At 44.5% G+C, this 23,922-nt stretch overlaps 1 protein-coding gene across 1 annotated transcript in view; it reads left to right on the forward strand.

The window, feature by feature from the left end:
* Positions 1-23,922, forward strand: part of PRMT8 (protein arginine methyltransferase 8) — a 100,680-nt gene that overhangs the window by 38,969 nt on the left and 37,789 nt on the right. Inside the window, exons 2-3 of the mRNA XM_059184532.1 lie at positions 7,887-8,072; positions 21,372-21,527. Of these exons, the coding sequence (XP_059040515.1) occupies positions 7,887-8,072; positions 21,372-21,527 (342 nt within the window). The remainder of the gene's footprint in view (positions 1-7,886; positions 8,073-21,371; positions 21,528-23,922) is intronic.

Here is a 23,922-nt window from a genome sequence, read left to right on the forward strand (position 1 = left end):
ACATGGACCACAATATCACAATATTGTGAGTAAACATCAGAATGAAGAAAGGGTGTGATTAGTGTCTGGGGGTGCCCCTGGGGCAGGGGCCACATGTGAACATGGGCTAGAAGAAGGTGGGAGGGAGAAAGAGGCATCTGGGAAAAAAGATGTGGTGAGGACTGGCGAGGGGCTAACCCCTCCTCCCACACTCTCCTCTGCCACCTTGCAATGACCCACCCTTTGCAGACCCCTTTCTGTCCCCTCCATGGGACCTCAGGCCAGGCAGGCTGCTGCTAAGGACAGACGACTCAGGTTCGAAAAAGCTCTCTTGACATTTGGAAAACAGAGCAGGATTTGGCTCCTCCAGTGGAGCCTCTTGTTCTCAGGAAAATCGTTTTTACAGCTTGGGCTGGTGCCAGTAAGTGCCATTTATAGCCCAATGGGCTCGGGTTAGCTTCAGCTGCCTGGTGCAGGAAGTGCTGGCTCCTCTCTGCCCCCTGCTGCCTAGCTTCCCCCTTCGTATCTCCTTCCCCTCCCTTCTCCTTCCAAAGACCTCCTTCCCCACTTCCCCACCACTTCTTCTCTATTTTCTTAGAGATTTCAGCTCTGGATTTGCCTGTGTGACCCTAGAATGTGTCTAGGGTGGGCTTATGTGGGCTTCAGTTCCTCCGTCTATAAATGGGAGCTTACTGTTTGTTCCCTTTTGAACTCAGTTCCCTTGGAGAGGTACCTACTTCTGCCTACCTTCACCAAAGCATTTTCTTCCTTTTAGTGATTGCCTGTTGACCCTTCTTCCTCTCCCCAGGACTGGGGCTTCCTGTCTAGGGCAGCTTGGCCACCTGTTTCTGAGCACAGAGCTCATAGCAGTAGCTCAGTTAAGCTTGGTGTGACTGAACTGAGCTAACCACAGCATCAATGTCAAGAGCATGACTTTGGGGCCCAACAGATATCAGTTAGGCCCTGGTTCCATTACTTGTGAGACCTGACTGAATTTTTTGAGCATCAGTTTCTTTGTCTGTAAATTCCAGTGCCTCATTGAGTTATCATGAGGCTTTTATGAGATCCTGTTTGTAAAGTACTTAGCACAGTGCCTACTGTTAGGGATCTATCCATGTTAGGGATCGATCATTATCATTATCATCACCTATCGTCTACCCTTATTTTCAGATGGCAGTGAGTTTGGGGAAAAAAATGCCTCCCTAAACCGCCCCCCCCCCCCCCGCCCGACCCCTTTCCACCCTCCAAGGACCTGCTCAAACACTACTTCAGGAAGCCGTCCTCATTTTGGTCTCCAGTTTTGGTGTTTCCACAACCCTTTATGTTATCTCAGGGTCTAATGGGACCTGGGCCCACTCAGCCCAGCAGAATGGGGTAGACTAGGAAGATCACTGATGATTTACTGCTGAGAAAAACTGCCGAAGATGCCTTGGGAAAGACCAGGTCTAGAGGCACGGCACAGTGTTTAAAGAGTCCCAGTCAGCAGTCGACACTAAGAGCAGAAGACAATGTCACAAATCCTGACAGTGACAGGTGCGCCTCAAAAGATCAGGAAGGCAGGCAACATGCTATCCTGCAAATAGTGGTGCCCTGAGTAGGTGGGGGGTCCTTGGAGGAGGTGGGAGAGTGAGACAAGCCGGTCTGTGTGCACTGTGGTACCAAATATCCCACTGCACCAAGGAAGGACCTCGAGAATAATGTGAGCACAGACAGGTCTCATACTGCAGCACTAGAGTGTTTAGTGGGAAGGAACCTGGGCACAGGGAGAAAATCGGAGCTGTGATAGCCACAGCTGTGGGGAGGCTGGGAGTCAGTCTGGTCTCCATCTCCCACTGTGATTCCAAACCCTTGTCTGACTTACTAGCCAATATAGACAAGGTAAGTTGAAGTTTGAAGCTGCCTTCACTCAGAGCCTCTGGTTGGCCTATGGAGGAGTCAGGGCTTCTGACTTCCCAGATGAACTCACCATCTTCCTCCAAGATCCAACCTCTACATTGCTCGAGTCTTTCCAGGGCCATTCAGGGTAGGTAGATGTGGCAAAGACTAGGTTTCCAGATCCCCTCCAAAGGACCTTCCAGTATGGCCTAACCAACTTTGATAGCTTCCACAGAAAATTCTGGATTCCTATACTGGTTCCTATATGCCCATATGGGGATTTGGAGGGTTTGTATACACCTCGGTTCTTCTGCAGAAGCTGCACAGCACCTTGCCACAGCTGATATTCAGTAGGTATTTATGGAAATGAAAAGCAGCACCCCAAGTAGCCGAATGCCTGGGGACCACAGGCCACTGCTGTTTCCCACCCCACTCCCAGCCTCCAAGGATAGGACACATCTATCAGCTAATGGACAGAGGGCAAGTCCCCTCTGCAAGGGGCTGAGCCAGGCTGCCAGCCTTTGGGACCCGGGACTGTGCCACAGTCAACTCTTTGTCCTCATGGGTTGACCTGTGGTTATCAAGGTAAATGCCGTCCCCCCACCCCCACAAATCCATTCACCTGCTTACCTTATGGGGTGAATGCGTGCATGGGACATGCATGGGACATGGTAGATACTTTGTAAGTTGGCCATGGAGGAAAGAACCTCAGGAACCCTATGGAGAAGGAACACTGGAGTCAGAGCTAAGGGGCGCAGGAGGCCCTTGTGATCCTGATGACGTATGCTGCCCGAACCAGCTAGGACTTTTGCTCTCTTTAATGTATTTAAATCGAGTCAAGATTGGACTCTACTTCATGCATGGAGACTTCTGCAGCTCTAGACGTGACGGCACATCTAGCCGTCACTAGCACAGAGTCCTTCTGGATAAGTGAAGCTAGATAGAAGTTGTCTTTGCTTTGGGGCTGTTGACTGGACACTGGAGTGCCTCACCTGGATTGCACATCCTCAGAGGAGGGCAGACACAGAGCTGGAGGGATGAGAACACATTCTCCCTAAGCCTCTTCCCCCCAGGTTCCCAGGTGTCCCCAAGGTCCTCAGAGAAGGAGGCTTCTGGCTTCTCTCCCTGGCCCAGCCTCATTCCCCTCGACCTCGTTCCCTGGGGTTCTCTCCCAGGTGATCCCCTCAACCTTTCTCTGAGTAGATGGTCTCCATCTAGAGCGCTAGCCTCGGCTTCTTTTCAGAGGTCTGGGATCACATTTCTTTCTTTTTTTATTATTTATTTATTTTTATTTTTTGCCGATGTTATTATGCTTTGCTCTTTTCAGAAGCAGTACATGTTAATGGCATACATTTTACAAAGTGTCAACACAGGAAAGGAAAGAATTAACTGTTTACCGTCCAACACCCTGTCGTAATTGCTGCCAATTCTGGTGACTTCTTTGAGTCTCTCCCCTAACACAGGCATGGATAGGTTTTAATTTTAAAAATGTGATCACACTGTCTATTCTTCTCCCACTTGTTCTCCTCAACCCACAGTTTATCGTGATCATATTTCTTTTATTAAACACTCTGCCACAACATTACAAGCGGATGCATAGCATTCTGTTGTGTGGATGTACCATCCTTTATGTAATCAGTTTTGTTTCATGGAACCTCTAGGTTGACTCCTATTTTTGTGTTGTCTGCCATGATTCTTTCCTCAGGATGAATTCCAAAAGAAGTAATTACTGGGTTTAAGAATTTGTGCTTTTAAAGGCTTTTCATGCATCTTTATCAAACTGCCTTCCAGAAAAATCCTCTCTAGAACTGTATAAAAGTACTTCATTCTCTACAGCCTTTACAAATGCAGTGTTACCGTAGTTGTGGGAGGAGCCAAGCTTATTTAATAATTAAAAATGATAGCTTTTGTTTTAATTTGAAGCTCCCTGGTTTCTATAGAGGCTAAATATTTTTGCCTCATGTTCATTTGCCATTTGTGTTTATTTTTATGTGAATTGACCATAAGATTCTTTGTCCAATGCTAAATGAGGGGTGCTTGCTTTCCTTTTATTTGTTTATAAGAGTTCTCTACATATTAAGGGTATTCACTTTCTTTAAAACAAAAAGATTTTATTCATTTATTCGACAGAGAGAGAGAGACAGTGAGAGACTGAATAGAAGTAGAGGGAGTGGGAGAGGGAGAAGCAGGCTTCACGCCCGATATGGGGCTTGATTTCAGGACCCTGGGATCATGACCTGAGCTGAAAGCAGATGCTTAATAACTGAGCCACCCAAGTGCCCTGACTCAATGACATTTTAAACTTCACAAATCTGGAGTACCTGGGTGGTTCAGATGGCTAAGCATCTGCCTTCTGCTTAGGTCATGATCTCTCGCTTCTGGGGTTGAGCCCCACATCAGGATCCCAGCTCAATAGGGAGTCTGCTTTTCCCTCTCCCTCTGCCTCTCCCCCTGCTCATGCTCTCTCTCCCTCTGTATCTGTCTCAAATGAATAAAATCTTCACAAATCCAAATGGAAATTCATTATTCCCCTCTCTCGCCCTAATTGCTCTTCCTGCTGACTTGCTTTTTCCTGTTAATGTCACCACTGTTTTCCTGGTCACCAGGCTTGAATTTCTGAGGTCATCTTGGATTCCAATGTTTCTATTTTCCTCTCTATCCCGTCCATTACCAATCCATAGGCAGTCTCTATGGAGATTCGATTTCTGTGGTTTCCCTGGTGGGCAGGCCCTCTAACACAACAGTAGTTCCCATTCTCATGATTTCTTGACTGGACTTTGAAAATGGCCTCATAAGTTCATATCTTGCTCCCCCAACCCCGGTTCCTTGACTTGTCATTTCTCCTTGCCCCTCCTGTACCCTGCCACCACATTAATCTTCCTAAAGTAGAGCTCAAGCATGGAACTCTCCGGTAACAAACCACCAACAACTCCCCCTTGTCTTGTATTTAATTACAACCTGTTAACCTGGCCTTAATTTCCTTTCAGTGGAATCTTCCACTATCTTGGCCCAGTTGCTCCTTAAACAAGCCCACAGTTTCCCCCCCTTCTGCCTTTTTGCTCCAGCCATTCCCTCCTCCTGGAATTCCCTCCCACTATTTCCACCTAACAAAACCCATTCAGAAAGCTCCCCACCTACCCCACCGCCAGCTATCCCAAGATTTTCCTATTCTTTAAAGTGAATTCTCTCTCTCTCTGAAACTCCCAGAACCGTTTGCTTGAGCTTTTCTTGTGAAACAAATCCTATTCCCTCATCTAGTGGAGCCCTCAAAAGTCTTACGTTCCTACCAGAAAGCAGATCCATTTGAGGACACTCTTCTTACACGTCTCTGCTCTTCCACAGAAGCTGCACAGTGCCTTGCCACAGCTGATATTCAGTAGGTATTTATGGAATGAAAGGCAGCACCCCAGGTAGCCGAATGCCTGGGACCACGGACCACTGCTGTTTCCTGCCCCACTCCCAGCCTCCAGGGATAGGACACATCTATCAGCTAATGGACAGAGGGCAAGTCCCCTCTGCAAGGGGCTGAGCCAGGCTGCCAGCCTTTGGGAACAGGGACTGTGCCACAGTCACCTCTTTGTCCTCCTAGTTTGACCTGTGGTTATGGAGGTAAATGCCGCCCCCCTCCCCACCCATTCACCCGCTTGCCTTACAAATGCAATGCGTAGGACATGGTAGATACTTTGTAGGTTGGCAACTGAGAAAAGGATCTTGGGGACCCTATAAGAAAGAGAACCTTGGAATCAGAGTTGAATGGCAGCTAAGGGGTACAGGAGGCTTCTGTGACCCTGACCATGCACACTGCCTGGACCAGCTAGGACTTTTTCTCTCTTTAATACATTTAAATAGTGTCAAGATTGGGGTGAGCTTCATGCACGGAACCTTCTTTAGCTTTAGAGGTGACTCTGCAGCCAGCACGGGAGTATGCAATTGACACAGTCTATTTTTAGCCTCCCAGAGACCGTGACCAACATCCCAAGCCGAGGGTGGGCACACCTGCTGCATTCTAATGAGGCAGCCTCGATTGCCTCTGCCAGCCAGCCGGGATCTCACCGACCTCAAACCTGATGTTGCTAAACTGGGAAGTCTGCTTATTTCCCAGAGGCTGTAGCCTAGATACACCAGGAAAATGGGACCATCACCCTCCCCTGAGCTCACTCCTCTCCAGCCCAGGACACAGGGCAGTCTGGGGGCTATTCGCACGGCATAATGGAGAGAGGGAGTCTCTTGGGTTTCTTGAACTTGCTCTGTCCTAGGGCCTCCCTATTTCCCTTGTTGGGAAGGACATTAATAAGTCTGAGCTGATTCAGCTCAGAAATTAGAAAATCATGGCATGAAACAGAGACATGTTTATGTAATATGAATAATAATGGTAGTAATAATACTAGAGCTTACTATTGCCAGGCACTGTTCTGAACACTTCACAGGTATGGACTCACCCAAACTTTTTGATGGCTCTCTCAGAGGAGTTTCATCATGATGTCTATTTCATGGTGGAAGAGACCGAGGCACATGGTGACAAATGACTTCCGAAGGTCATTCGCCAGCCACTAAGCAGCAGGGCGGTGTTTTAAAGCCACGCAGTGTGGCCCCAGGATTTACGCTTTACACCATATCACCTGCCTCTCAACATTTATTTTTAATTTTACCTGTGGCAGACTGGGATCCAGGAATCCCAGAGGACCAACTGCTGGATAATACTGCTTCTCAGTATTTTAAACTTCTGCCCTGCTTTGAGCCCTTTGCTGTGCTGTGCACACCTGGATTCCTATGCTCCGGGGAGCGAAGCTTCTTCTCCTAGGTTGACTTTGTGTCTGCAGTCAAGCTGAACGTTGGGGCCCCAGAACTCCCTGAACTTTCTCTCCTTCTCCCTCGTCCCCTTAGCCTGTGAAGGAGGAGGGGCTGGCCAGTGACCCCCAGCAGCAGTGGGGTGTAGCGCGGGGCTTCGTGGCAGGGTTGGGAACTCAGAAAGAGCGAACGTGCTCGTGTGCAGGCAGGAGGCCCCCATCAGCGTGGGCTTTCGCAGTCCGGAGGAAACTTCTGCTAAATTTCAGAGTAAAGCTCACAGAAAGCAGGAGGGGAGACAGCAGGAGCGAGGCCCCAGAACCTCAGAGACCTACGTTTTGAAGGACAAGTGCTGCCTGCTGGAGAGAAGCCCAGGAACTCAATCTTCCTAAGGGCACAGGCAGGTTTCAGTTTAACAGATACCGAAGAGGGGCGCCTGGGTGGCTCAGTGGGTTAAAGCCTCTGCCTTCGGCTCAGGTCATGATCTCAGGGTCCTGGGATCGAGCCCTACATTGGGCTCTCTGCTCGGCAGGGAGCCTGCTTCCTCCTCTCTCTCTCTGCCTGCCTCTCTGCCTACTTGTGATCTTTCTCTCTCTCTGTCAAATAAATAAAGTTTAAAAACAAAACAACACAACAATGAAAAACCAGATACCGGTTATGTGCTAGGCCCTTTTATAAGCACTTTACAAATACCAACTATCTGATTCTAGGGGTGACTCTAGGACATGGAGATCATTTTATTCCCATTGGAGGGATAGGGAAACCAAGGCAATGAGAAGTTAATAATTTTGCCCAAGGTCGGGCGCTAAACTCCCAAGTGGCAGAGCTGGGGCTCTGGTTTTGGCAGACTGGTTCTGGAATCTAGGCTCCAGCCTCAAGGCTCTGTGATGCTATACATCTCTCCCTTTGGGGGTGTTCACTATTCGCCTGTTAAGGAATGTATTTTTGCCCTTGTTTAGCAGATCTGGAAACTGAGGCCTTTTGATTGACTCAGATCGCCTGACTAGTTAGTGATGGAATTGGGTTAATTTGAGGTCTTTTTGGCTCCTCAGTAGCATGGAACCTCTCTACAAATCACAGCCCTCAGCTGGCCTGCCAGAAAGCTGGAAGGGTCCATCGGCACCTAAGCGTTGCTGCTGAGCAGACGGGAGCTGCGGGGCTCAGGGAGGGGAAGGAAGGCGGGGCGGCATCTCAGAGGGCAGGACCTCATTGCTTCTGCTGACACCAAGCTCTTCTCTTCCCCTCAGGTGAACAGTCCCCCACCGCAACCCCCTCAGCCCGTCGTCCCACCCAAGCCTGTGCAATGTGTCCATCATGTGTCCACTCAACCCAGCTGCCCGGGACGGGGCAAGATGTCCAAGCTGCTGAACCCAGAGGAGATGACCTCGCGAGATTATTACTTCGACTCCTATGCCCACTTTGGGATCCACGAGGTAAACCACACTGAGCTCAGCCCTGCTGTGCCATCACTGTTAGAAAACAGTGTTATGTGTTCAACTGTCTGCTGTCAAAAAGTGGGTTTTCCCAGTGGCCCAAGGTCCCTGGCCCTCCCTCCTGAAAGTCTCTCTGGGAGAGGGTCAGGGCCAGGCTTGCAGCAGGTGAGTAGCTGGAAGCATATGTTTGTGTGTTTCTCTGCCAGAGAGCAAGGGCTGGAGGGGCGTGGGGGGCAAAGCTTGGGATTTTTTTCTTTTATGGTCCAGCACCTGTGTCTTCTCAACCCTAAGCCCAGGTGATCCAGGTGGACCAGATGTCTTTGCTCTAGATCCCTGCTCTAGGAGCTCAGATGCTTTGCAGCTCGAATCCTGAGGCTGAGAAGACCTTCCAGAGGCCATGCTGTCTGGTCTTCAGGGAGGCCTTAGGAGGCCTTAGGTCCTAGACCAATGAACACCTCCAGGGGAAGAAATACAGCAAGCTTCCTTGGAAACCTGGCCCAGGTCTGCCATCCTGATTGATTCTCAGGAAATTCTTGTGTCTCAATGCTTGTCTTGTACCATAGCAGGGAAGATTTATGTTCCTTGATCAACAGAACAGAGTTTCCCTGCAGCCAGGAAGTCTGCACCTGCCTCTTCTCCAGCATTTTCTCCAGCCACCCAGCCTGGGGACCGTTCACTCATTAACCAGTGCTTACGCAGTGCCGGGCATGGTTCTAAGCACATTATACGTATCATTTCACTTAATCCTCCTAAGAACTCTATGAAGAAAATAATTCTATTATCTCCTTACTGTATGAAGAAATACTGAAAAGGGAACAAAGCCCTGCTTGCTTTGCAAAGCTCCTCTTTCAATTAGATGCCTGTGTACACCCTCCCTGTGACAAAATGTTAACCCTGTCACTGCCGGAAGGGTATTTAAAAATAATAGCCGGCACTCCCCCCACCCTCCCTCCCCCTTTTTTTAATGTTACAGCATGCTGGGGGTTGTTCCAAGATTGTACCTGATTGGCTCATTTATTCCTCAGGTCAGCCCTATGAAGTTGGTATTGTTATTTTTGTCCCCAATTATAATTACTTATATGTTTGTTTTTAGGCAAACCAAATTTGTATTATTTAGTATTTACTTTTGGTGTTTCTGTTTTGATTTCAAGTATTCCTTTTTTAAAGAGACACATTGTCCCCGATGCCACCAACCCACCAACTTATGAAATAATACAAATTCATTATAATGAACTCAGAGAATACAAGATCATTGGTCCCCAGTTCGTACATGGGGGTGTGAGATCTTAAGAATCCAGGTCAACTTTCATTCCTTCTTCTTTTGCACACAACGTCACAAGAGAGTAAGTGGCAGAGCTAGGAATGAAACCTTTATCTTTGGGGCCCAAAGGCTTCCTCCCTGACTATCATGCCATATAGACTTTAAACGAAGTCTGTCTTTCTTTCTGGAAACTTTGACTTTGTTTCTGGTTGTTCCTTTGCAATTCCAGGAGGAGACAGAGAGTGAAGGAGGGGTGCCTCAGTTAATTCTAGACTCAGAGGTTTGTCTTATTCACCTGAGGGATACTCAGGGTTTGACATCCCTCCCCCCGACCCCACCCCAGAACTGCTGTCCACATAAAAGTGTTAAGCTTGGGATCTGCAGGAAGGAAGACTGGGCCCTGTGTTTCTCCTGGGGGTCCTGGCTCCGGGGTCCTGAGCAGCTGAGCCTGCTGTTCTTGGTGGCTCACATGTCATCGTGGGCAGATAAGTAAGCAGCTGTACCTTCCCTCATCCTACTCCCCATGGATGTGGGGGTCGGGGTGAGGTGGTGCACTGAGCCCTGTTCTAGGCCTGTGAGAGGTTCTGGGAGGAAGAAAGACGTCTTTAAGAGCTTACCCTGTCCCTAATTAGAGGACATGTCACCCACAGGCCAAATTCCAAAAGGCATGTAGCTCTGGGCACCTATTTCAATGAGGTGGATTCCTAGCAGAGATGCCAATTCCAAAAAATGCCTCCCCTGGGGCTTGCCTGAAATCCCTCCACTAGAAACCAACCAATTATGACATGTGCATCATGCTTATTCTTGCCTGGTCTTCCAGCTCCACTCCCCCATGGAGCCTTCTGCGACTGACTTCTGGGACACCTCCCTCACTAAGTTCTTGCTCTGCCACCCTTTGGCTCCTGGGAACAGGCTTTCCTCTGCTTTGATTAACTTCTATAATCCCCTCAGGACTTAGTTCCCTGGCCTCTAGCCACCGGCATGACACGCTGATTTGTGGTTTCTTGACCTGGTGGCTAATCTGATCACTCAGGTGGTGCCTGGTCAGTACATGGCTGGGCATCCTGGAGGGTGTCATCTCCAGTGGGAGAAGAAAGCAAGGGGCATCACATAAATACTATACCAGCTTCCCTCCATTTCATATATTGACAGAAAGCCCAAACCTGAACATAAACATATATAAGTATAGAACAGACTGAGCTAATAAATATGGAGCAAATGATCATGTAACATTTCTTTCCTTAGTAACCTGCCCTGGAATAGTTTTAGCAATGCTTTGCCTCTGGAAGTACTTCTGATTACCTACCTTGAATCCCTCCTGCTGCCGTAGGCCATCTGTCTCTAGATCTGGCTTCTGGGGAAATGCATAGGTCTTCTTGTTGGGGCAGCTACCTAGCCTTCCTTCACCCTTGAGGTTTCCCTCCACCCTATTTGGTTTCCAAGATCATCTGACATAAAAAAAAAAAAAAAAGAAAAAGAAAAAGAAAAAGAAAAAGAAAAGTAAAGTAAGGGGGGTTGCATATGGATGGACTCTGAACATTGTTCTTTGCAGAGACAGGGCCTGCTCATGTCTCATTATCAAGCCCCAGGGATCCCCGTTCTATGCCAGACAGCTAGTGGCTAGTGCCTTTGCCTCCTCAGTCTGGACAAGACTCACCCCTCACCATCCAGAGCTGAGCTGGCCGTTTGGCAGTCTTCTCCCATCATTAACAAGACACTCCCAGGGCTGGGCAGTAGCACAGCCAGCTTGCTGATTAATAGTGATCAGTGAGTGTTTAGAAACGTGATGCAGGGTGGATTGGGTTTGATTAGTCTGTAGATGTAAACAAGAAGTGTCGAGTTTGGGGGAGGGCACTCCTAGGGGCTGAAGAGCACAGTAAGAAGTGATTCTGGACACTTCTCTTCTTCCATCCCTGTTACAGGGCATCTCTGAGAGGAATGGAATCTTGAATGGGAGAGGAAATGACAGATGGGTGCTTACTGAGGCTTCTGCTCGGAGGGGAGGGGACCAGATCCATGACCTCCCAAACCCCACCCCTGAATTCCCAGAGTCTTTGATAGTCAGCCCCTGGGGTTGGTTCCTCAGCAGCCAGAAGAATCCCTGCCAGTGGGGCTTTGTTCCCAGCCCCCAGCCCTGGGCGCTGATTCCACTCCTGGCCAGCTCTCTTCTTTTGACAATCTTGCTACAGGTTCTTTTGAAATAGATTTCTTCAGGGCCTCATTTCCCAGCAATTAGTCAATGTGCTGTCATGTGTTTAATAGGCAGAAAAGCTGCGAGACAAAGGCATCCACAGCTGGGGGCTGGGAATTGTTTTCAACAAAGAGTGGCAGGCTCTTGTCTGAAATGTCTGGAGACTTCTTTGGGCTTTTCTCTCCAAGGGATGATTAGAGCAGAGGTAGAGGCACAGGAGAGAGCCTCTCTTTTGAGGGGCTGAGCAGGGGAAGCTTTGTTAAGTCACAACTCTTCTCCCAGAACTTGCACGTTTGAACCAAACTCTTGTGGTCTGGAGCCTTAGAGGAAAGAAGAGGTCAAAGCAGTGATGGAAAGCTTTGATTTAAAGGCAGGTATCTGGGAAGCTCCCCTTTAGCAACAACAGAATCTGCAGAGGCACTGGGCCAATCTAATTCTATCAAGACAGGCAGCAAGGACTTCCAACTGTAGCTATGGTTGACGAATCCCAAAAACTTCGCTCCTATTTCACCTCCATTCCTCAATTATGGCTCATCTTCAACTCTTTCCTTGCATGGAGGAAAATGGTGACAGTTGTCACCAAGAGCCAGAGCTAACACTTTTATAACACTTACTACATTTATTTAATCATCACAAGAATCCTATGAAGTAGGTACTGTTATCATCCCATTTTCCAGAAGGGGAAATTGACACACAGAGGCTAAATGATGCTCTGGGTTAAAGACCTCAAAAGCATGGGAGCTGTGATTTGAAGAAATATAGGTGGATCAATTTTTAAAACTGGTAACAACAACACACCAGCAACACTCTGTATGGATTTTCTCAAGCAATTAAATAACATCTGGAACAGCTGCTGTAATTGGAACCACCACCTGATTATGTTTATCATAATCTACAGTCATTCTCCAAGATCCATTTCTGTTTTCTCACAGACAAACAGGCCACTTGAATGGGGATGTGGGTCTTCTGGAATTAGTCTCCTAGACTAATGGGTCTCCTGGAATTGGTGTCACTGGCTCAGAGCCAGTGTCCAATAATCCTCAAAACTTTGTTTATTTTCCCTTCTCCAATGCAGTCACTCTGTAATGTGGTAATGGCTGCAGATCCAGCATCCATTTTTGGCACTGTAACAGAGTTTTTCTTCATAGAACATGGCCTTTCCTTCATTCCAGTTTTCTGGGTCTGTTAACTGTCTCACGTCTCTGAATCATTTGAGCAGTATGACTCTAGAGTTGGTGATTCAAACCAATTTGATCACCAAATCAATTTGGTGATTCTATTCACTAGACCTATAATTTTTCTGCTTCAACAGATCAAGTAAGAATTCAGTATGCTTCCCAGCTATTTCTTTTCTAGACACTCTATAAACTCTTTTCTAGAGACCTATGGCCAACACCATAGGTCTCTGCAAGTCAGAGTTCTGAATACTGCTTTGGCTCCCAAGTCCTTTGCAGTAAACACACCCATATAATACATGGTGATTAAGTGCTACAATTTGACTTGTGCTTCTCCAGAATCCCAGTTTGATATAATTCCCATTGCCATGAGGGGTCTCAGTTTGATGGGGGCCCTTCCCACTGTAGTTTCTGACCTATAGAGAAGAGCAACCAGAAAGCTCCTCAAGGACGCTGGACTCCCCTGCAAACTTAGTTTTCACAACTGTGGTAAAAGTCCTGTTCTGTGATGTTGGTGAGTAGGTCTCACATGACAAATGCGCTCTAACATTCCAATCTTCTAAGGCTTTGGATACCTTTCTCTTCAGCATACCAAGGAAGTTCTAGCATCTCGACTTTGTGTAGTGGGGGCTAACCTTGGATCCGTATTTCAGTTACCCAAACAAACCAACCATTACAGGCATTCAAAGCCTCTAAGAAAAAAAACAATAAATCTGGAATTTCTGTTTAGTGAACCCATATTAATAAACTTGGCCCCATTCAACTTTATATTCCTTCCATATTGATCCCACAGCCTTAATACACATCCCCATACATATTCCCCAGGATTCAATCTAAGCAAGTGAGAAACAACGTGTAGTTCTTTTGGAGTGTATCATACCTCACATTTTATACCTCACCCTTTGGGGTCTGATTAGAATTGAATCTAGTTACAGAGCTAGCAGCAAAGAAAGAAGGGGAGGTCCTGAGGGGAATCAGCAGTACTTCCAGCAACTACCTTAAGGGAGGCCAATATGATTCTTCAGGAAAAGGTAAACAAACTCCCTCAGGCAGGGGTAGAAGATTCTTCTACTGGCAGAGAGTCTGTAATTTAGGAACTTGAGGTTCCCCATTGATCATATGTTTCCTGTTTCCATTCCAATTTTTAGGATCCTGTTCATTCCCAACAGATGCCTCGACTTTAACAAAAGAGGCCTTGCAAGGATGGGAATGTAATTTGTGTTCTAATTCAGGCATTTGTAGGATTAGATTTTGGATTTGGTGTTTGGAAATCTTGACCCTGTACCTACAGGAAATGTTTTTGTTTGTGTGTTTGTTTATTCCAGGGAAATCGCAGAAGCTCTTGGGTGCTATATGCAGACCTTGATCTGGGAATTTAAGTTCTTAAGGTCATTTTCTTTCTCCAAGTTTTTTTTTTTAGAACAGCTAGTAGCAACCAACCAGCTAACCCACCCATTATGCCTCTTATGTTGACTAAAATGTTCTTAGATAACAAATACTTAGTCATCCAGAATCTGGTCTTTATTAATACTTTATTACAGGTATCTAAAGTAATACCTGAGTAATTCATTTGCCATTTCATGCTGATGACCACTGGTGTCCTCCTTATCAGTGGCAACAGAGGCATTAGTGCCTTTAATTCTAATAAGATTCCAGAAAACTGAAAACTAATTCAGAAAATACATCATTATATTCAGAGACATTCCTAGCATCAAATTCTGTGTCAGTCAGAGTTCAACCATGGAAGTTGATCCAGCAGAAGATTATATATATATATATATATATATATATATATATATATATATATTTCCACACATACACAAAGAGAATTGCTCACGTAATTGTGTAAGGCTGTGTCTCCATGTCTGATGCTGGAAGTTGAAGTCCACAGGGCAGGTAGTCAGAAAGGAAGATGAATGTAAAATATGGGGAACTCAATACTAGCTAGAACGAATAAGCATAAGCTTGAATCCTATAAGGACAGACTGAAAGACATGCCCATTCTATTGCCTTTGACCTTGGTGATGAGCATATCCTATGGAGGCTGGGTGTTTCACCACGGAGCTAAACACACATACCCAGCCCAGGAGACAGAGAAACTGAAGAAGGCCCAGCTGCTCCTTCATGCCAACAAAGTGAATCAACACATCGTCAATGACATGTGTGCCCTACAAAATGATTCCTACCTCCTTTTTACCTTTTGGATCTCACAAGAATCTTCTCTATAGCCAACTTTAACTGGTAACATAGTAGAAAGAGAATTCTGGGAAATGCAGAGTGGCCAGCCAGGGTGACACATTACAAAGCTGTCACACATGTGTGTACAAAGTTTCAAAAATGTGAAGCAAAATTTATAGAAGGAGAAAAATACAAATCTCCAACTATAGTTAGAGATTTTTAAAAAACACTTCTCTCTTGATAGTTGGTGGAACAAACACACACACACACACACACACACACACACACACACACACGATTACTAAAATGTAGAAATTCGGATGATACAACTAAATAACCTGACCTGATAGGATTTTGTAGAACATTGTTTCCACAAACTAAAAGAATAGTCATTACTTTTAAGTACACATTGAAACGTTTGCTAAGATAGATCATATGCCTAGACCATAAACAAATCTTAATATATTTCAAAAGACTGAAATCATGAAATCATGCAGAATACATTGTTCTGATCATAATGGAGTTAAACTAGAAACCAAAAATAATAAATTATTAATAAAAATCTCTAAATGTTTGGAAATTAAGCAACACTGAAAACAGGGTCAGAGAAGAAATAACAAGAGAAATTAGAAAATATTGCAAACTAAATGATAGTGAAAACACAAAGCAGTGGACTCAATGTTTGTATCCCCTTCAATATTCATATACTGAAGTCTTAATGCCTGGTATATTGTTATCAGGGAGTAGAGCTTGGGGACGTAAGTGAATCATGAAAGTGGAGTCTTCATGAATTGGATTAGTATCCTAAAAGGAGACATGATACAATAGTCCCAATAAGTGAAAGAAGAAGGCAGGAAAATGAAGTTAGAGTCAGAGAGGGAGATGTCAAGACAATGGAGACAGAGGTTACAGTGAGGAAGTTGGGGCTTTGAAGCTGGGAGGAGCCATGAACCAAGGAATGCAGGTAGCTTCTAGAAAGGCAAGGGGATGGATTTTGTCCTAGAACTTCCAGAAAAAACACACCTGATTTTAAGTCTGTGAGACCTGGATGAGACTTCTGACCTCCAGACTGTGTGAAAACAAATCTGCGTTGTTTTAAACCACTATGTTTTGGCTGATTTGTAAAGACAGCAACAAAAAGCTAACACAGTCTCCTAAAAATTCCCCTAAAGTTCTTTTTTTTTTTCATATTTAAATATTTATTTAATCTTTATTTTTAAAAAATATTTAATCTTTAAGTAATGTTATATATCCTGTGAGATTATGGTCCAGCCATATTTTTATATAGATCGTTAGGCACTATGGCATCATTTATTAGATAGTCTATCCTCCTCTCAGCAAAATACATTTATAATGTATTCTGGAATCTTGAAAAAATAAAAAGAGACGTGAGGGCTTGCTTTTTCACTCTGCTCTCCATCACGTGAGGATACGAGGAAAAGATGACCATCTGCAAACCATGAAGCAGGCCCTCATCAGATAATGGATCTGCTGGCACCTTGATCTTGGACTTTCTAGTCTCCAGAACTGTGAGAAATAAATGTTTGTTTTCTAAGCCACCCAGTCTATGGTTTTTTTTTGTTAAAGCTGTCTGAACTAAGATACAGACACATGGAAATTTGTGGGATGAAATGAGAGCAAAACTTAGAGGGAAACTTATAACTTTATATATTTATTTATAGAGAGTGGGGAGGGGCAGAGGGAGAAGGAGAGAGAGAATATTAAGTAGGTTCTATGTTCAGTGCAGAGCCTGATGCAGGGCTCGATCTCACAATCCTGAAATCATGACCTGAGCTGCATCAAGTGTTGGACACTTGACCAACTAAGCCACCCAGGTACTCCAGTAATTTATGACTTTAAGTGCTTATATTAGACAAAAAGCAAGGTACAAAATCAGTAATCAAAGTTTCTACTTTATGAAGCAGAGGAAACAAACGCAAGTAAGTTTAAAAATGCAAATAATAAATATGAGAGCACATATCAATGAGGTAGACATAAAACAACAGAGAAAATCAACAAACCTTAAAATTAGTTTTTGAAAAGACTAATAAGATAACCCCTAGTTAGACTGATCAAGTAAAATTCAAGTGAAATACAAATTATTTATGATAATTTGGGTATCATAAATGAAGACAAGGATATCAGTACAGATAATATAAACATTTGAGAGGCAATTTGAGAATATTATGACAATTTTATGCCCATAAATTTGATCTCTTAGCTGAAATGGATAAATTCCTTGGAAAAACACTTTGTCAGAACTGATGTAAGAATGCATGGAAAACTAAAACAGACCTCTATCTATTGAAAAATTGAGTCTTCCCACAAAAAGGACTCCAGACCCAGATAGTTTTACTGGTGAATTATATGTCAAACATATTTTTTAAAGATTTTATTTATTTATTTGGCAGAGAGAGAGCACAAGTAGGCAGCGAGGCAGGCAGAGAGAGAGAGGGGGAAGCAGGCTCTGGCTGAGCAGAGAGCCCAATGCGGGGTTCGATCCCAGGACCCTGAGATCAGGACCTGAGCTGAAGACAGAGGCTTAACCCACTGAGCCACCCAGGTGCCCCTATATGTCAAATATTTAAAGAATAAAAATACCAATCTCATACAAACTTATTCAGAAAGTATATGAGAGAACATTTTCTAACTTGTATGATGAGCTCAGTCAGCATAACTTATTACCAGAGAAGGTAAAAGAAAATTAGAGATTAACATCTCTCATAAATATAGATAGAAACTTGTGTAATAAAATACTAGTAAGTAAAACACAGCATTACTTTAAATAGATAATACATCATGACAAATTATTTGTTCAGCATTCGAAACCAATCTATGGAGTTTAACATGCTATCAGACTAAAAGAGAAAAGTCACATACCATTTCAATAAATGTAGAAAAAACATGTGACAGAATTCAATGCCAATCATGATAAAAGCTCTCAGCAAATTATAAATAGAAAAGAATGTCTTCATCTGATAAAAGACATTTATAGAAAACCCACAGCTAACATTATGCTCAATGGTGACATTTATATTATTGGAACAAAGAAAGAATGCCTGTCTTCTCCTATTTTATTCAATGTTTTATTGCATGGCAGGCCTTTCCAGTTCAGTAAAACAAAAGGAAAGAACAAAATAATATAAGGCATACAGATAGGAAAAAGAAGTAAAATTGTCTTAATTCACAAGTAACAAGAGTTTTCAGGTAGAAAAACAAAGGAATCTACAAAAAAATCATAAGACAATTAATATGTGAAGTGAGCAAGTCTGAAAAACACAAGATCAATATGTAGACTGACATAAAACAATTGGAAAATAAAATTTTAAAATATCATATACAATGCCATAAGGTAAAATAGTTGAGAATAAATTTAATGAAAGAAATGCAAGACTTCTAAAATCTATAAAACATTGCAGAGAGAAATTAAAGAAGACCTAAATAGATGGAAGACAGTGTCAATGTTCTTGGACTATAAGATAATATTTGTAAAATATCAATTCTTTCCAAATTGATTTATAGATTCAGCGCAATTCCAATCAACTCCAGGGGGCTGTTCTGTGTGAATTCACAAGCAGACTCTAAAATATAGATGGAAATGCATAAGCTCTAAAATAAACCTTGTAAAAGAAGAACTAAAACTCACACTATTTCAAAGTTAATATAAAGCCACAGTGATCAAGTTAGTGTTGAACAGGTATATTAATGGAAGAGACTAGAGAAGCTACAAATATATAGTTAATTGATCTTTGACAAGGATGGCAAGGTAATTCAATGTAGGAAATGATAATTTATTCTACAAACGGTGCTTACATCATCTGTTTTGTGTAAAAAATGAACTCACGTGCCTTATTTATACCATAGGAAAAAATTAATTTGACATGAATAATAGACCTAAAGTAAAAGCCATAACTATAAAACTTCTGGAAGAAAACATAGATGACTATCTTTGTGAACTTGGGGTAGACAAAGATTGGACAGAACACAAAAAATTCTAATCATTAAAAAAAAACCACCTAAGATTTGGCCTTTATCAAAACTAAAAACTGCTTTTCAAAAGACAAAATCAAGAAAATGAAAAGGCAAATCTCAGATTGGAAGAAGATATCCATAATACATATATCTGACAAAGGATTTGTTTCTGGAATATATATAATATATATATATATATATTTGTTTCTGAAATGTTTCCTACATTTCAGTAAGGGAAAGATAAATAGGTCAAGAAAAGGTGAGCAAAAGACTCCAACAGACATATCATAGAAGATTTATATGAATAGCCAATAAGCTATTCATATAACTATAACATATAACATAAATATTCATATAACATTCATATAACAATATAAATATTCATATAACATGAAAAAGTTATCTATATCAATAGATATAAGCAAAATGCAATTAAAACTGCCATGAGATACCAGCTCAAATGTACAAGAATGAATACAAATTTTTTAAAATATTTTATTTACTTGAGAGATAGAATGAGAGGAGAGAGCATGAGAGGGGAGAGGTCAAAGGGAGAAACAGACCCCCTGGCCAAGCAGGGAGCCAGATGTGGGACTAGATCCTGGGACTCTAGGATCATCACCTGAGCCGAAGGCAGTTGCTTAACCAACTGAGCCACCCAGGTGCCCCAAGAATGAATACAATTTTTTATAAGTGATAATACTAAGTTGCTGGCATGTGAAGCAGCTTGAGAGCTAATGCAATGCTGGTGAGATCATGAACTAGAGCAACTATTTTGGAAAACTGGTGATTTCTTATGAAATTCAACAACTACCAGGAAACCCATTTCTAGGTATTTACCTAAGGAAAATGAGGACATATCCTCAAATATACTTATTCAAGAGTGTTAGTACCTGCCTTATTTGTACCAACCCAAATACCCATCAACAAGTGAGTGGATAAACTTCCATACAGTGGAATACTAGTCAGTCACAACAAGAACAAGAAAAAAGGAACAAACCTTGGATATGTGCAATAAAGTAGATGAATTTCCAAAACCTTATGTTGAGCAAAGGAAGCCAGACACCAAAGTATACCTACCATATGATTCAATTTATATGAAGGCAGAAGGAAGCTATAGTGATACAAGTTAGATGATTGATCATCTGGGTGGTGGTGGGGGGGATTGAATGCCAAGGGGCATTAAGGACTTTCTAGGAAGTTAGAGATGTTCTATGGCTTGATTATAGTGGTGGTTACACAGGGATACATTTGTCAAAACTCTTACACCTAGGAGGACAAGTGATATGATGAGCACTGGGTATTAGAGGCAACTAATAGATTATTGAACTCTACATCTGAAATTAATGATGTACTATATGTTGGCTAATTGAATTTAAATTTAAGAAAAAAAACTCTTACACCTAACCATGCATTTAAAATTTGTGCCTTTTATTGTATGCAAGTTGTACTAAACATTATACTAAAATTGTACTATAAATCCCAATACTATTGATGATGAATTAGTCAAAAGCATTTGGGGCACCTGGGTGGCTCAGTCAGTTAAGCATCCAACTCTTGATTTTGGCTCAGGTAATGATCTCAGGGTTGTGAGATTGAGCTCCATGTCAGGTATGGAGCCTGCTTAAGATTCTTGCTCTCCATCTTCCTCTGCCCCCACTCCTCTACCTTGCTTGCGTGCTCTCTCTCTCTCTTTCTGGCCACAAAACACTTAACTAATGGTGGACAAAGAAATATGTTTTCCATTCTTTAAAAAAAAGCAAATGAAAAAGGTATGCACACACACAAACCACAAAGACTCCTCTAATAACGTGTTGGATGACAATTCTCTCACCGTGGCAGAAGATTCTGCTTCAGGTTTAACTCAAATCCCTCAATTTGCATTGCACTGATCTTTCCTTTTGTTCTTTGGTGGGTGGGGCTTTTGGTCCAGGGCTGGACACGAGTGTCTTTTCTTATAGTACATAATTATCTTTCTTGGGTAGAGTTTTAAGGCTGGAGTTGCTTGAAAGTGTCAGGTAACCACTAGTCCAGCTGCTCTATAGTACTCTCCCGCAGCTTGGGCTAATGACATCATTGAGATTTTTGTATATATATATTTTAAATTTATTTATTTATTTGACAGAGTGAGATCACAAGTAGGCAGAGAGGCAGGCAGAGAGAGAGAGAGAGGAGGAAGCAGGCTCCCTACTGAGCAGAGAGCCAGATGTGGGGCTCAATCCAAGGACCCTGGGATCATGACCTGAGCTGAAGACAGAAGCTTTAACCCACTGAGCCACCCAGGTGCCCGAGATTATATTTTTTTAAGATTTTATTTTTAAGCAATCCCTACACCCAACATGGGGCTCAAACGCATGACCCTAAGATCAAGAGTCGCAGGCTCCACTGACTGAGCCAGCCAGGCATCCCCATCACTGAGATTCTTGAAAAATTTGGCAGAACAGTCCTGGCACCAGTCGTGACCTTGGTGTGTTCCTGGGTGGCTTGAATAAACTGACATTGCCTTTCCTTTCCTTCTACAGGAAATGCTGAAGGATGAGGTGCGGACACTCACCTACCGGAACTCCATGTATCACAATAAGCATGTGTTCAAGGACAAAGTAGTGCTGGACGTTGGGAGTGGTACCGGGATCCTTTCCATGTTTGCTGCTAAAGCAGGAGCCAAGAAAGTGTTTGGGGTAAGCACGTCCCTCCTTCCCTCCTGTTGGCTTCTGTAGAGCCAGTCCCTGCCTTCCACCTTCTCCTGCTCCTCCTACAAGTACAAATCCGGATTCATCCCTTGCTGGGGCCACACCTCCAAGGAGAAGTAGAGAAAGTCAAGTGTGACTCTCAGGAGTGAGGGCAAGTTCTCATGGCTCCCTGTCACTCAGGCCTTGCTTCTGGCTCTTTGCCCTGACAAATGTTGATATTTGCCAAGGATTTTTGACTTTCTGGAAATCATGCCAGTGTCATCATTACCTTAGAGTGCTTAGTCCTACCATCATCTTGAGATGCAGTGCAGTGTGGTCATATGTGGGAGCTCTGGCTTGAATCTCTGCTCTGCGTGACTGTGGACAGTTCACTTCTGTACCTCGGTTTCCCCTTCTATAAAATGGCTCTAGTAACAATACCTTGCCCATGGAGTGATTGTGAAGAATAAATAAATTTAATACATATGTAAAGTGCTTAGAACAGGGCCTGGCATATGACCAATGCTCAGTGTCTAATACTAATATAGTTGGGATGAGGCCCTAGGGGATAATAACAAGACGATCTCCTTCCTTAGGTTGTTAAAGGGCAAGTCGGTAAGTTTAAATTTGCTACTCTGGCTGCTGCAGCCCATCCAGATAGAAATGGAGGCCAGTGCTCTGGGAAGGCTCCCAACCTTCCTCTGGCTCCCACTACATAGTTGGGCAGTGCTTGATGACAGGGAGGCCTCATCTTAGCCCCTGTCTGGCTGGGGCATGGGTAACCGAGGTCTGAGGAGTGAAATGGCCTTGCTGCCCCTCACTGGCTTCTAAGTGGCCAGCGCTCCAGCTAAGGAGCTGTCAGGAGGTGCCCATGCGACCCCTCCCCGCTGTGGTGACTATCCCAACCCTCCTAATCTGTTTGCCTCCTGGTCTTTTGATGTCACAGCTCTTTTATAAACAGCTCCCACATCTAGCTGGGCCTCTTTCCTGATGGCTCATTTCATGGTTTCTCCTGTTCCAAGCTCTCCCTTCTACCCACTGTTCTTTTTGACAGAGAGAGAGAGAGAGAGAGCGCACAAGAGATGGCGAGAGGTAGAGAGAGTGAGAGAGGGAGAAAAGGAGAGGGGTGAGGGAGAGAGAGAGGGGGAGAGAGAAGGGGAGGGTGAGAGATGGAGAAAGCTAGAAGGAGAGAGACAGAGAAGGGGAAAAGGAAAACGGGCATAGGGGCAAAGACAGGAAAAGAGGAAAGAGGGCTCTAAGGCCACTTAGAGTGCTGGGGCTTGGGGCCCATCAATGCTCTGAGGGGTTCACATGCTTTGGATTACCTCACAATGACGAAGAAAACAGGGACTGTTTCCTCACTTATGAGGAAACTGAGGCACAGCTGGACAGTGGCTGAGGCCGGGTGTGAATCCAGGCTGCTCAGCCCCGGGTCACGCATTCTTCACCATGAAACCCCTCAGCCTCTTGCAGATGGAGGTCCACGTTGCGAGCAGGGGGAGGAATTGGAGGAACACAGTCCCAGGGAAAGTGGGATCGAGGCCACAGGACTGGCAGTCCAGGAAAGGGCCCAACCTCTGGGGCCCTGAGCCTGACAGAGGTCCGTCCTCTCTGATGGAGCCACCCTTCCTGACCCTGCAGGCGCCCTTACCCATCCTCAAGGCTTGATGGAGGCTGTGGGCAGCCCCCTCGGGTGTTCCTATGCAAATACTCTCTGGGAGGCCCTGGGAGCAGTCTGAGGGGAGTCCGGAGTGTGGAGGTGAGTGGCAGCCTCTGTGCGGAGGGGCCAGCTAAGGAGGTGAGGGCAGCTCTTAGCAGCGGCCCCTCTGGCTCCAGCACTCTCTGGCCCTCCCCTGACAGGTGGCCCATTCTGGGGCTGGATCTCCCGCCGTTCCCACAAGGTCCGGCTCTCAGCTGATGGTCAGCTGATTTCTCACATATCCTGGCCCTTTGCTTAGGAGAATTTGGGAGCTCGGAAAGTTTTGTGGATTAAAAGGAATTAATTATCTCAAAGGCGGACACCACAGGAGGGGTGAGACTTCCCTTGTGTGTGACCTGTGTGGTGGGATGGATCTCAAGACTGGCCCAGAAGCCCTGTTGTGACATTTCTCTCTCCTGGGATGCACCCCGTTGAACAAAGGGACTAAGGGGTGGAGAGTAGGGACAGTCATGTCCCAGGAGACTCATAGCAGCTCTGGCTGTGGCTTGCCTTCCATGTCCTTCCCCAGGAGCACAGGAGCTATGCAACCTCATCCAATTCTCTGGCCAGGAGGAAGCCTACCAGCTCCTTCTGAATCTCCTAACTTGGACACCAGGTGGTCCACTGTGGAGCAGCAGCTCCACTGTGGATTTGCAGCCACTGGCCTGCAAATCAGGAGGGCTGCCCTATAGTTTTCAATCTGCC

Source organism: Mustela lutreola, chromosome 8, assembly GCF_030435805.1.
Source record: "Mustela lutreola isolate mMusLut2 chromosome 8, mMusLut2.pri, whole genome shotgun sequence".
NCBI classification, from domain to species: domain Eukaryota; kingdom Metazoa; phylum Chordata; class Mammalia; order Carnivora; family Mustelidae; genus Mustela; species Mustela lutreola.